Source organism: Cercospora beticola, chromosome 4 (genome assembly GCF_033473495.1).
Source record: "Cercospora beticola chromosome 4, complete sequence".
NCBI lineage: Eukaryota > Fungi > Ascomycota > Dothideomycetes > Mycosphaerellales > Mycosphaerellaceae > Cercospora > Cercospora beticola.
Genome location: NC_088938.1, coordinates 1424516 through 1436186, shown reverse-complemented (window position 1 = coordinate 1436186; position 11671 = coordinate 1424516). Strand labels below are relative to the sequence as shown.

The window sequence follows — 11671 nt, the reverse complement described above, 5'->3', positions numbered from 1 at the left end:
GCGCCCGGCAAAGGCCTCCCAAGCCGTCACGATTCTTGACCATGTGCTCAGAGCTGTCAGTAGGAGCAAGGTTCGTGGTCCCTAGCCTACAAAATGGAGAGAAAAAGGAAACGTCTAATCAACCCCCAGCTGATCACGTTACGGAGGGAGGACGGACAGATTGAATATGCTGCATCTTATGATGATCTTCCATTCTCGAGCAGGCAGGTCTATGCTGTTCGGCGAAGCGTGAGCAAGCTATTCATGTTCCTCCGCCAAAAGATCATGCTGCACTTCGCAAGGAACTCTCTCCCAACTAGTCTTCCTGCAGTGTGCCGCGAAGCGTTTGAAGTGCCACGAAATGCGGGATTCTCCGAAACATTCGCGGAGGAGCTCGAATCCTCCGTATTCGGCATCTTGCAAGAAAGACAGGCTGCATCTTCAGAGCGAAGGGCGAAATCGAGAAGGCCGAGAACCCATTCGAGCCACGCTGATTTGAAATGTTTTCAATCCATTGCTGCTCGCCCTTGTAGAACTCAAGCAGCCCAACGATTGACTTCCGCCTATTGCTGATCGGTGCGCGCACATTGGCCTTCGATCCTGGTACAACCTGCAGGGCATGCGTTACTCGGATCGTACTGCCATGAGAAGTATGGATCGGTCTCATTCGTGAGAACCTCGCCTACGAGACGAGTTGAGCTGCTCAGATCGAACGACTGCTCGAAGACCTCCATGGAGCTGATGCGGATCTGGCCCCAGCCTTTCTGGATCAGCGCATCGATCGAGGTGCCGTAGATGTACTCCTTGAAGCCGGCCCAGCGAATAGCAGAAGCACACATTGGACAGCTTTCGGCATTCGTGTAGAGAGACAGACTGGCAAAGGCCCGTTGTGCTTCGCTTGCGCTGAGGCCGTAAGGTCCTTCGGGATTGGTCAGGACTGTGGTGCAGTTATTGATCGCGGCGATTTCTCCTACAGAAAGAGTCAATACGCTGGCTACTAATATCAGTCAGGAATCACGATATACCATGCAACGTTGGGTTGCCTGTCGAGCCAATAGAATTTGCTCCGATGCAAACTAGCTCACCGAGCCCATCGCCAGCGGTATGATTGACAATCGCAGTTCCGAAGGCACCAAAGGGGCATGGTGAGACCAGATCTGCCAATGCCTGGTTGGCTCTTCTCATCCAATGCGCTCGAATACTGAAGGGAATGCCATTGATGGTTAGATGCGACTCGGCGATCGGCTGTTGTTGACCCAGTGCGAATCCAGCGGCGTATGCGCTTAAGAGCGCGATGGAGATGAGTGAGTGCATCCTGTGAGCAACCCTTCCCGGTCTATGTCGTGAAACAATGGCAGCAATGTACGGTTGGAACGAGCGAATGTCGTTGGTGATGCATGACGGCAAGGGCTGGGCCGTTGTCGCGCTAGGCCGATTGTCTACGATATGCGTGTGGATGACGGGGCTTCGCTTGGCCGAGATAAGCAAACACCATATGCAGGATCCGGACGATAGCGAAGCTTTGTAGAGATGGCCGTACGAGGTTCCAACACTGCTCGTTCATGAGAAGGCCTGAGTTCTTCAACAGCTGAAGTGGTGGTCCTTGGCGACGCGGAGACAACATCCACAACAGCACAACTTGATCATCAACAACCAGCGCGGTCACTGCGAAGAACTATGAGCATCGGAATCGGCAAATGAGCTCCACTGGAAGGCCGATATGCTGGTGAAGAGGAAGTCGACGATGAAAACGCCGCGCCTGAGACACTGCGCAAATTGAGGCACATCTCTCGAAGGCACGAGGAGCAGAAGGGCGCGCGATGGCCATACCCCAATGGGCAGTCATCTGAGGCAGAGCAGAGTTGCCAGAGATTTGGCCACACGAATCTGGACATTCCCACAACTCCCACGGCCGAAGTCGTGCCAGGCACAAGCACCTCTGGCGCCATCGGCCCAGCCATTACGGAGTTCCGTCCTTGGCTTCAATACATCTCGCCAACTCAAGTGCCTTTTGCCTCGAGAACATCTTGCAGTCAGCCTGTCGAAGAGCTATGACAGATCTTGCGTACCATCTGCTGTAACACCGTGCTGGGTTCTACATTGCGCAGCGAACGATTCCGCAAATCTGGCCAGATCTTCTGGTTCGTGCTGTTCGTGCGAATGGGGTCCGTCGCGAACCTGTCCATGCTCCACGGAGTCACACTTGCACACTACATGTCCTGCCTACGAAGCTGGCGTGCAAAGCGTTCTTTGATGGCCTACCAATACCAAACTGTACCTGATGCCACGCTCGCCCGTCGAAATAAACTTCAGGACTGGCTATCCATCTGAATGTGGTCTTGGCATGCACTTTTTCTTCTCGCGCTACCTCCCACGCCATGTAACGCACATTTGCAAGTCTACAAGATGCCGAAATCAATCTCGTCCGCCCATCCGACCTCTGCCAAGTATCACGCACGCCCCACGACACGATGGTGAGCGGACATATTGCAATACCAATGTCTTGGCATTCGGTCCCACAGTGGATCACACAGAGGCATTACATCTCGACAATGAAGCTGTGGCGCAGCGGTAGCGCGTCTGATTCCAGTTATTGGAACCTCCAGAAGGTCATCCGTTCAATCCGTGAGTCTTGCAGGTGCCTTCGAACTCTGAACAGTGGCTAATAAGCAACAGGGGTCAGCTTCATCGCTGGTGATCATCTCATCTTTTTGTTGCTTTGCTGTTCGCTGTCGTTTTGCTCCTCTTGTGGAATGTTCAAAAGCACCAGCATGTGTTTGAGTCTGAGCTCCAGGTAAGGAGGGAACAGCTGAATATATGTTTGTGTTTTTGGCTTGGTGTTCAACAGCTACTTTTGCTCACGTCTATTCCCCGTTGAACTGCGTAATGGATCCAGGCTACTCTCCGGATTGGGTCACAGGTAACGCATGGTGTTCAGGCAGCTCTCCGTTCCTTGACCGTGGCCACAAAAAGTGGAAGACTAGACCATTCACCGGAGACATTATCGATCATGCCAATAACTTCTTGTCCTAGAAAAGTACATCATTTCTGCTCACCTAAAAGGACAAATGAGTGTCTCGACGCAGTACATTGGGGCTTCTGCCACAGACATCGTTGAGATACAATTCACTAAAAAAGTGAACGACCAGGGCTGAGCAGTAGCAACTATGCCTTGGAAGATTGGCTTTCTGCAGCACATAATTCTCGCTGCCGGCGTTGTTCTCAATCGTATTCGTGCGTCGGTGGGCCAAAATAATGGCCCATGCCTCACTCAGGCAAAAGGATCACTGCCCGATAACTGAGTCGAACAGTTGGCCTTTCCATCACAAGCATACAACCAATGCATACGAGTGGAACGCTCTAACCACTGAGCTAAACGGGCAAACGTGTGCCAAGAAATGATTGTCAACAATATACAGGCTGCCAAATGGGGTGAACATGGAGCTGAGCTCTGTCCCTTGGCCCGGAGCCATCCCCACTTTCATCAGTATACGCCGGGATGAATGGGACACTCAGGACGGACTCGTTGTAACGACAAGACTTGCTTAGAATTATGTGGCGGTCAAAAGACTTTTGAACAAACTCCAGCACAAGTCATATGAGCCTGCGCCGCCGGCGTCTGAACCAGGGCGGAAGAGGTCTTCCCTTAGCGTGAAGCCAAGTTCCGCCAATGAAACTTCTCACGATCCGGAAATGCATGCCTAATCGGGAAGGCAGTGGACCTGGACAACATTTGCTGGGGGTAAGCAAAACTGTCAAGGTCGTACACTAAGAAGAATAGGCAACGGCACATTTGGTGGCAATACATATACATGCGCAGCGCCATCAGGCTTCGCCTGCTTCCTACGATGAACAGAGCTTGGTGCTACTGCCTGGGAGTCAAGATTCCCTGTAAGGCGAGGTCAGCAACAGGATGGTCTTCGGCGTCCGACAATACTCACCTTCTGCACGGCCTCCGAATTCACTCGCATCCTCCGCGTAGCTTCTTCTCCAAGCCAGTGGCTCTGTGCAGCATAGAGACTGTCCTCAAACTCCCAGCCATCGCCGCCTTCAACATATACGGCCTTGCCCACCACAGCCTCATTCGTGACAAGACCAAGGATGATCTTCGCAACACTCACCGGGCTCTGCCAAAAGAGGTTGTTATTCTTGAAAGCATCGATGATTCCAGCAGTCATTGCCGTATCAGTGACTCCAGGACAGACCGCATTCACTCGGATGCCGTCACGCTCAGGCAGCGTCTTGCGTGTGGACCGCAGAAGACCTTGAATAGCATGCTTGGACATCTTTGTCCCAGCATTAGCGAAACCCTCGCTTCGAACGGTATTGATCTTACCTGATACAAATACAACCCCGGACTATCCCTAAAAGCATTCACACTCGACAACAACGTCAAACTCTTATTCCTCCCAACTTCCTTCCCGCCTTCCCTCATAAAAACACTCGCAATCCGAGCAAAATTCAACGTCCCAAGAACATTCACATCCAACACTTTCGTATTCCCTTGCTCTTTGACACTTTCGATCGTAAGATTCGGATCGAACCAATTTCCTTGCTCGAAGATTCCAGCGCATGAGATTGCATGATCGATTTTTCCGTACAGTTGGAAAGCTTGCTCGCATAAAGCGTAGAGTTGGTTGTAGTCGCTCACGTCTGTTTTCACGAATGTGAGGTTTCCGGGGAGATTTTCGAGAAGTTGGGAGGCAGCTTGTACGTTTGTGTCGCCCATGACGATTGAAGCTCCATGATGGGCTAGGAGTTTTACTGTTGCTGCACCAATTCCGGTTGCACCGCCTGTTGCGGTTAGCGTGTGCTTTGGCTGGATTCATGAGTGTTTCAGCTTACCTGTGATTACGATGACCTTGTCTTTCAGTTGAGTGAAGAGTCTCTCGTCTGGTATGAATTCTGTCATGGCGGCTTTGGAGTAAGTCGTTTCCCGGGACGGAAACTATTGTAACGCTGCGAGCGTCTGGTGAAGTGCTTGACGAAAGCAATGATGAAGTTAGAGCGCAGATAGGTTTAGCATAAAAGCCGGCTCATTTATTCAATATCAGGTTGAAGTGAGTTGATCTCTGCTGCACTTTATCAGCCCCGCACACAGCTCTGGTGAAGCTGCCTACGCGAAATGCGCTCAGGATTCTGACGAAAGGAGCACGCTAGCCTATGACTCCCGTCCTCTCTCCTTGGGACAGCCATTGTTGACAGCAGTCAATAACATTCACTGGTTTGATTAGCGATCGACTGAGTGGACGTGCCACAACACCAGACATGAATCACATCGAAGGAACCCAAGCCATGCTGGTTAAACTTATCACCACAGTCGACCCGTTCGCCACCACCATCGCAGCATACCCTCATCCGCTCTCTTGGAACTCTCCGCCTTGATTTGCTCCATTTCGCCTGCCAGATTGTGCTTGTCGCTCAGTTGCAAGTTAGGAAGGAACCAGACCAGAATGATGCCAAAGATGCTCGCTCCCAGAGCAGCGTACGTCATATATCGCATGACATCGCTGTAAGCTGCATTGATTGCAGTCCTTTCAGGAGTACCATTCGCGAATGGCTCTTCGGTGAAAGTGTTAAGGATAGTATTGACAAGCTCGTCGGTCGAGTTCGGCAAGTAGTCCCTCAGGCGAGGCGCAAATGAGTTGGTGTAAATCGCTCCAGCAGCTGTGGAGCCCAAAGCGTTGCCCATGTAGATGAACAGCAGTTCCAACGCTGTTGATTGGGAAAGCTCGCTCCTGGGGACTACAATTTGTGCCACAACCAGAAAGATGCCAAGAACGATGCCGGATCCGAAGCCTTGGATGAGCTGAACGATGAATAGCTCTGCGACACTGTTGGTCGCGCCTCGTAGTCGGAGCATGACTCCATAGCCAAGCAGGCGGACGGCGACGCCGATCACCAGCAGCCACTTGTAGCGGCGAGTCTTGTACATTAGCGCGCCTGCGACAAGCCCTGTGAGGACTTGCATGCAGCCTGCTGTAAAGGTCAAGAAACTGGCGTCGCGCACACTGAACTCGTGAACGACGACCGCCAAAGTATACATGTAGGTATGCGTTGCGGAGAATGCGAAGGCGTCCATGAGTCCCATGGTCCATGCCAGGACCAGCGAGATGTTTTTGAAGAAGTGAAGTGGAACAAGAGGATGGGCAGCCACCTTCCATTCGTAGCCGACCAGTGCGATCAGGCAGACGCCTCCGACGGCAATCAAGGCAGGAACCCAAGCTGTGTCCCAGCGAGATGGCGTGGTGCCAGCCAGAGCGAGCGGGAGTAGGACCAATGCAAAACCTGCGACCAGGAGAGTCATTCCGCCGACATCGATCTTGGAGAAGAAAGAAAGGAAAGTCGCTTGCGCCTGTTAACTGTCAGCTTCTTTCCCGCATAGCCAGCAGGTAAGCGACTGACCTTTGTACTATGGCCGAACTGCTTCATTCTTCGCTGGAAGTATAGCAATGGCACAATTACAACAACCGAGCATACAGGCATGATAATGGCGAACATGCCGATACCCCTACTCTCGGTTAGTACTGTTTTAGCTCTGCTTGCGACAGGCACTTACCATCGCCATCCTACTGTGTTAAGCGCAGAGTCCGCAATGAAGGCCGCGATCCACGGGATGATCATGAATGGCAGATTGACAAGCCCATTGGCCAAGCCCCTCCACCTCGAAGTCGTAATATCCGCGACGATAAGTTGGTTCAGGATCTGCATGCTGGTTTGCCCAATGCAGTATATGATATAGCTCGCCGCATATTGGTTGTATTCGTTCGACGAAGCGCAAAGAATGTACGACAAAATGTACAAGGCGACTGCGAAGCAGTACGTCTCTGCGCGACCGATGATGTCGGACACTTTAGCGACGGGTGGTTTCAGAACGGCAGAGACGATAGTGCCTGCAGTCGACAGTGCACCGAGGAGGGAGACTTGCTGGAACTCGCTCGTCGCGAAGTTCTGGTAGTTGTATACGGTCGCATTGTCGAGCTCGAAGATGGTCCACATGAGACCAATGCTGCGGTCTGTTAGTGCGCAAAGCGAGCGGCGTGGTGTACTCTTCAGTTCGCATACCCAATCCACATATAGATCAATCCGTTCTTGCCCCAGGCTTGGCTCCTCACGGCCATGAGCTCTTCATCGGTGCCAGCAACTGAGTCCGCCAGCGAGATCCTGCGTTGTTTCTCATCGTTTTCGTCATATTCATTGTGGTATGGCGTTTTTTCTTCAGAAGTCGTGGTAGTCATGATGTGAGAGTAAATGCAGCCTCCAAAATGCAAAGATCTTATCTTATCTTCCGATCAAGACGATATCAGCTTACATGTCCTCAGGACGGGACGCAGGCTTGCGATCAGCACTGGTCAGGCCATCTGTGATCCAGGAGTCAAGCCGAGACCCAATGATCGATGAGGAACGCCAGTGTGGGGTTACCGTCGCACATACGAGATACCGCATTTGGCATATGTGCGTGGCGGGCTATGGTACATGAAGCTTCAAAGTTTTCTTATGATGAGCATCGCGTCGACATCCCCGCACGATCGCGATAAAAGTCATGCCTGCCTGATGATCTGGCGAGTGGGATTGTTGATCACCACTGTGCGATGTGCAGTCTCGAACCAGTCGTACTTGGGAAAGCTACCTCGTAGGTCATGTTGTCGCTCGTGCTCTGCATATCTGGCCCATAGGCATTTCAGGTGTCGCCACAGCACATGCTGCCTCCTTTGACCTTGTGTCTTGATGAATCGCGGTGTGTCGCTGTGCTGGCCAGGAGGCTGTAGTTCAAGCGGTTGTGAGGATCTTGTAGGCTCGCTCACTCAGAGCGTCCAGGGAGGCATGTTTCGGGACACTTTCATCACCGGGGATACTCAGTAGGCAGTGGTATACGGAGCTGAGTTGGCGTACACAGTGAATGTCTGGCAGAGGGAGGGCGGATGGTGTGTGGAAGGAGAAAGAGAAAGCTTTGAACGCAAGCCACGCCAAGCACAACAGCCACGCGCTGTCCAGCGTTTCAGCCACGGCGGATATCGGGTTCCCATCTCCATCCTCCAGCACGAATGCCTCCATCAAAAAACCTGCTTTGACCACAATCATGCCTCCAAGACCATTTCCGTACGGGTTTCGCGTTGGTACCGACATCATAGCACACGACCGAATCCGCAAACTCATCACCAGGCAACCGCCTAAGTTCAAGAAGGCTAGGCCAGTATCGCAGCTCGATACCTTCCTCCGACGAACATTCACCGCGAGGGAGATCGTCAGATTCTGGCAGCGTAATCCAGGCTTGAATCACAGACAACATAAGCTTTTCAGAGATCCAGTGAAATTGGACACAGTCGTACTGCATCTCGCGGGAAGGTGCGGATATATTCTTCGTCGCTCGAGCCGTGCTAACGTCGTGATAGATGGGCCGCAAAAGAAGCTGCCATAAAAGCGGTAAAGCCGCGAAAACTAACCTTCATGGACGTCGAAATTATGCAGAACAATGAAACGAAGGAGCTGTTTGCTTTGATTCGAGATAAAACCTTCGTTCACAAGCCTCTGAGTTGGGTGGTTGGCGGCATGCGGAGATTGGACCTGAGCAATGCAGCTGCCCCGAGCGACGTCGACCTCGACGAATCGCCAGACAAGCCGGCAGAGTCTGAGTCGCAAGTGCGACCGGCAGCAAATGACGGGACCTCGTTCAAGCCCATCGGTCCAGAATCGGAAGTGCAACAAGCAGATAGTGAGGAGACCTCGTCCAAGCCCACCGTCTCAGAATTGGACGCGCAACAGGCAGATAGTGACGAGACCTCAGACAATTACGATATCTTCTCGTTCCCGGTATATGCGAAGGAAGACGAGGACGGGAATGAAGGTCAGATGGCCATCCTCACCATCAGCCACGACGGAGGCTACGCGACTGCGGTTTGTGTGGCACCGCAAGAAAACCTGCCCGGAGATGTGGGCGGTGAGGCTGCAGCAAGGCTCCTATATGACCTCTGGGATTAGTAGCCTGTTGGGATTGCTGCTTATCATGCATGAAGCCTTGTGTCAGCCACTTCATACTTCAAGGTGCCTTGAACAATGCTCAGACAGCACGGGTCTGCCGAAAAAATTTACCGACGGCTGCAGCTTTCTCGTCTCCACGGATTGTGGCACTCAAAAAGGCCTGTCGGATGCGGGGCACGCTCTCAGAGTCGTCGCACACTCTGTACTCAGCGGAGGCTGGACCAGACTATGAGGAGCCGCGGTGTGCTCGCCAAAGTAACACAACTTTCACTGGCGTGTTGACCAGCTTTGCTGGAACCAAGACATCTGCGGTGCGGATTCCACGACATCGAACAGCAGCCATGCGGCCTTCTGATGATAACTGCACATCAACATGTATAACTTCGTTGTATATCTATCTTCAGTCGTCTACACCGCTCCCGGCATGCAGTATGGCCGATAATCTATACTATCTACTCCTGGCGAACAAAGACAGGCATTGTGTCGATAGGACAGTCCACCTCCACCTCATTTCCGCCAAGATATGAACTCTTGCCGTCCCAGGAAGTCCAGCTAGCACCACTGGGGAGGTAGACAGTAATCTTCGTTTGCTTGGCCTTCAACACCGGCGCAACAAGATACTTGCCACCATACATGTATTGCGTCTCCACAGTCCAGGACCTGGCATCTTGAGGGAATTCGAAAAACAAGGCTCGTATGATGGGCGTGCCCTTCTCGTGAGCTTGCTTCATAAGATCTCGCGTGTAATCTCGGAGCTCCTCACGAATCGCAATGTACGTTTTGCAGATCTCTTCGACCTCCTCGCCATAAGACCAGATCTCGTTCGGTGCACCAGGCTCCGTGGGCTGACCCTCAGGTTTAGGCTCACGATCTCCATGCAATCGCATGACAGGGCAGAAAGCGCCCCATTGGAACCAGCGAACAAATAATTCGCGGAACTCCGGATCGTCGGGACTACCGCCGTGGAAGCCACCAATGTCGGTCGTCCACCAAGGTATACCGGCCATTCCCATGTTCAAGCCAGCAGAAAGCTGGTTGCGGTAGGAGCCCCAAGAGGAAGCGATGTCGCCACTCCAGACGAGTGCACCATACTTTTGGCTTCCCGCCCAAGCACATCGGAGCAAGTTCACGATGTTCTTCTGCCCTTCAGCCTCCATGCCCTCGTAGAAGCCTCTTGCATACTCTTTGGCATAGGTGTTGCCAATCTGCATGTTGCTGCCAGCATGGTAACGGAAGACATCGAAGTCGTAAACCGAAAATTCAGGCTCCGCTTCGTCGAGCCAGAAAACCTTGATGCCAATATCATAGTAGTGCTTCTTCACCTTGCTCCAGACATAAGCTCTCGCTTCTGGGTTCGTGGCATCGAAATGGGTCGTGTAGCCATCGCAGATCAATGCCACACGAGGACCACGATCATGTCGTATGAGCAGTCCGCGCTCCACCATCTCATTCCAGTTCTCTCCAAGTGGATCTACCGAAGGCCAAATCGAAACCATGAGCTCAACCTTCATCTCTTTCAGCTCTTTGACCATTGCCGCAGGATCTGGCCAATACTGTGGATCAAAACTCCATTCTCCTTGTTTCTTCCAGTGGAAGAAGTCAATGACGATCAGGTCCAGAGGTACATTCCGTTTCTTGTAGCCTCTTGCAACCTCGAGCAGTTCTTCCTGCGTCTTGTATCGCAACTTGCATTGCCAAAAGCCGAGCCCATACTCTGGCATCATCGGAACCTTCCCGGTCACGTTCGCGTAGGCTTCGATAATCTCTGCCGGAGTCTCCCCCGCAACAATCCAATAATCAATCGCCTTCGTCGAGTATGCCTCAAAACTCATAACATTCCTCCCCAACACAGCTCTTCCAATAGCCGGATTATTCCACAACAACCCATACCCCAAAGAAGAAACCATAAACGGCACCGTAGCCTGAGAATTCCTCTGAGCAAGCTCAATATCCGTACCCTTTAGATTCAAATATGGTTGTTGATACTGTCCCATCCCATAAATCTTCTCTTCTGGATCCAACGACTCCAATCTCATCGAAGCTTGAAAATCTCCGCCTGGAATACCTTTTAATTCTCTTGCTTGGATCTCTAATGCTGAGCATTTGGGATCTGTCAAATCCATTCGGTTTCGAGCGTATTCTTCGAGGAGTTTCTTGCCGTTGCTATCGTAGATGATAAGTTTGCCTCGTCGAGAGACTTCGGCTCGGATGTTGCCGTTTGTGATTTCACCACTTTGGGCTTCTGTGATGTTGATTTGGACGTTGTTCGAGTCTGAGATCTTTTCGCTCAAGGCCCATTCTTCTGTTGGCATTGATCGGAGCTTTATTGCTCGGATTCGGAAGGCGTTTGGACCCCATGATTCGATCCAGAGGGTGTGATCGTCGTGTCTGAAGACGAGCTTGTTTTCTTGTTTGAAGAGCATTTTGCTGAGGCTGATTTCCTTGGAGGATCGATCGCAATGGCCGATTTCTGCACACAGAATAGAAGGGAATCAACAATGATGTGTGGAACACAGCTCAAATACAGTTCGTGTTTGGAGGTCCATCCCAAGCTCCCGGCGGGATGAATTTGGCTCGAGGATAAATGCTCGGTGCAGCAGCGTCCGAGAGCTGCCAAGCGGGTCAGCTTCTCTGCATGCTCTCTTCAGTACATATAATGCATGCATGGTATGGATGCATACGAATGCTTGTGGGACGCGGATTAATGTTGGAG

General features: G+C 51.9%; 5 protein-coding genes and 1 non-coding gene across 6 annotated transcripts; 1 reads left to right on the top strand and 5 right to left on the bottom strand.

The window, feature by feature from the left end:
• Positions 1-542: 542 nt before the first annotated feature.
• RHO25_006203 (uncharacterized protein) lies at positions 543-1293 on the bottom strand (the record flags this gene model as incomplete). The annotated part of the gene is made up of 2 exons (XM_023597045.1): positions 543-949; positions 1005-1293. 2 exons carry the CDS (start codon positions 1291-1293, stop codon positions 543-545), a joined length of 696 nt encoding a protein of 231 aa, XP_023452102.1.
• Positions 1294-3267: 1974 nt separating this feature from the next.
• On the bottom strand, positions 3268-3361 carry RHO25_006202. Its single transcript has one exon. It is a non-coding gene; the product is annotated as a tRNA-Thr (tRNA).
• A 483-nt stretch (positions 3362-3844) lies between these two features.
• RHO25_006201 (uncharacterized protein) lies at positions 3845-4891 on the bottom strand (the record flags this gene model as incomplete). Its single annotated transcript, XM_023597044.1, has 4 exons — positions 3845-3868; positions 3921-4265; positions 4316-4773; positions 4825-4891. 4 exons carry the CDS (start codon positions 4889-4891, stop codon positions 3845-3847), a joined length of 894 nt encoding a protein of 297 aa, XP_023452101.1.
• Positions 4892-5290: 399 nt separating this feature from the next.
• RHO25_006200 (uncharacterized protein) lies at positions 5291-7217 on the bottom strand (the record flags this gene model as incomplete). Its single annotated transcript, XM_023597043.2, has 4 exons — positions 5291-6334; positions 6385-6490; positions 6539-6988; positions 7045-7217. 4 exons carry the CDS (start codon positions 7215-7217, stop codon positions 5291-5293), a joined length of 1773 nt encoding a protein of 590 aa, XP_023452930.1.
• An 842-nt stretch (positions 7218-8059) lies between these two features.
• Positions 8060-8958, top strand: RHO25_006199 (uncharacterized protein; the record flags this gene model as incomplete). The annotated part of the gene is made up of 2 exons (XM_023597042.1): positions 8060-8325; positions 8373-8958. 2 exons carry the CDS (start codon positions 8060-8062, stop codon positions 8956-8958), a joined length of 852 nt encoding a protein of 283 aa, XP_023452931.1.
• Positions 8959-9410: 452 nt separating this feature from the next.
• On the bottom strand, positions 9411-11381 carry RHO25_006198 (uncharacterized protein; the record flags this gene model as incomplete). Its single annotated transcript, XM_023597041.1, has 1 exon — positions 9411-11381. One exon carries the CDS (start codon positions 11379-11381, stop codon positions 9411-9413), a length of 1971 nt encoding a protein of 656 aa, XP_023452920.1.
• Between the last annotated feature and the right edge of the window lie 290 nt (positions 11382-11671).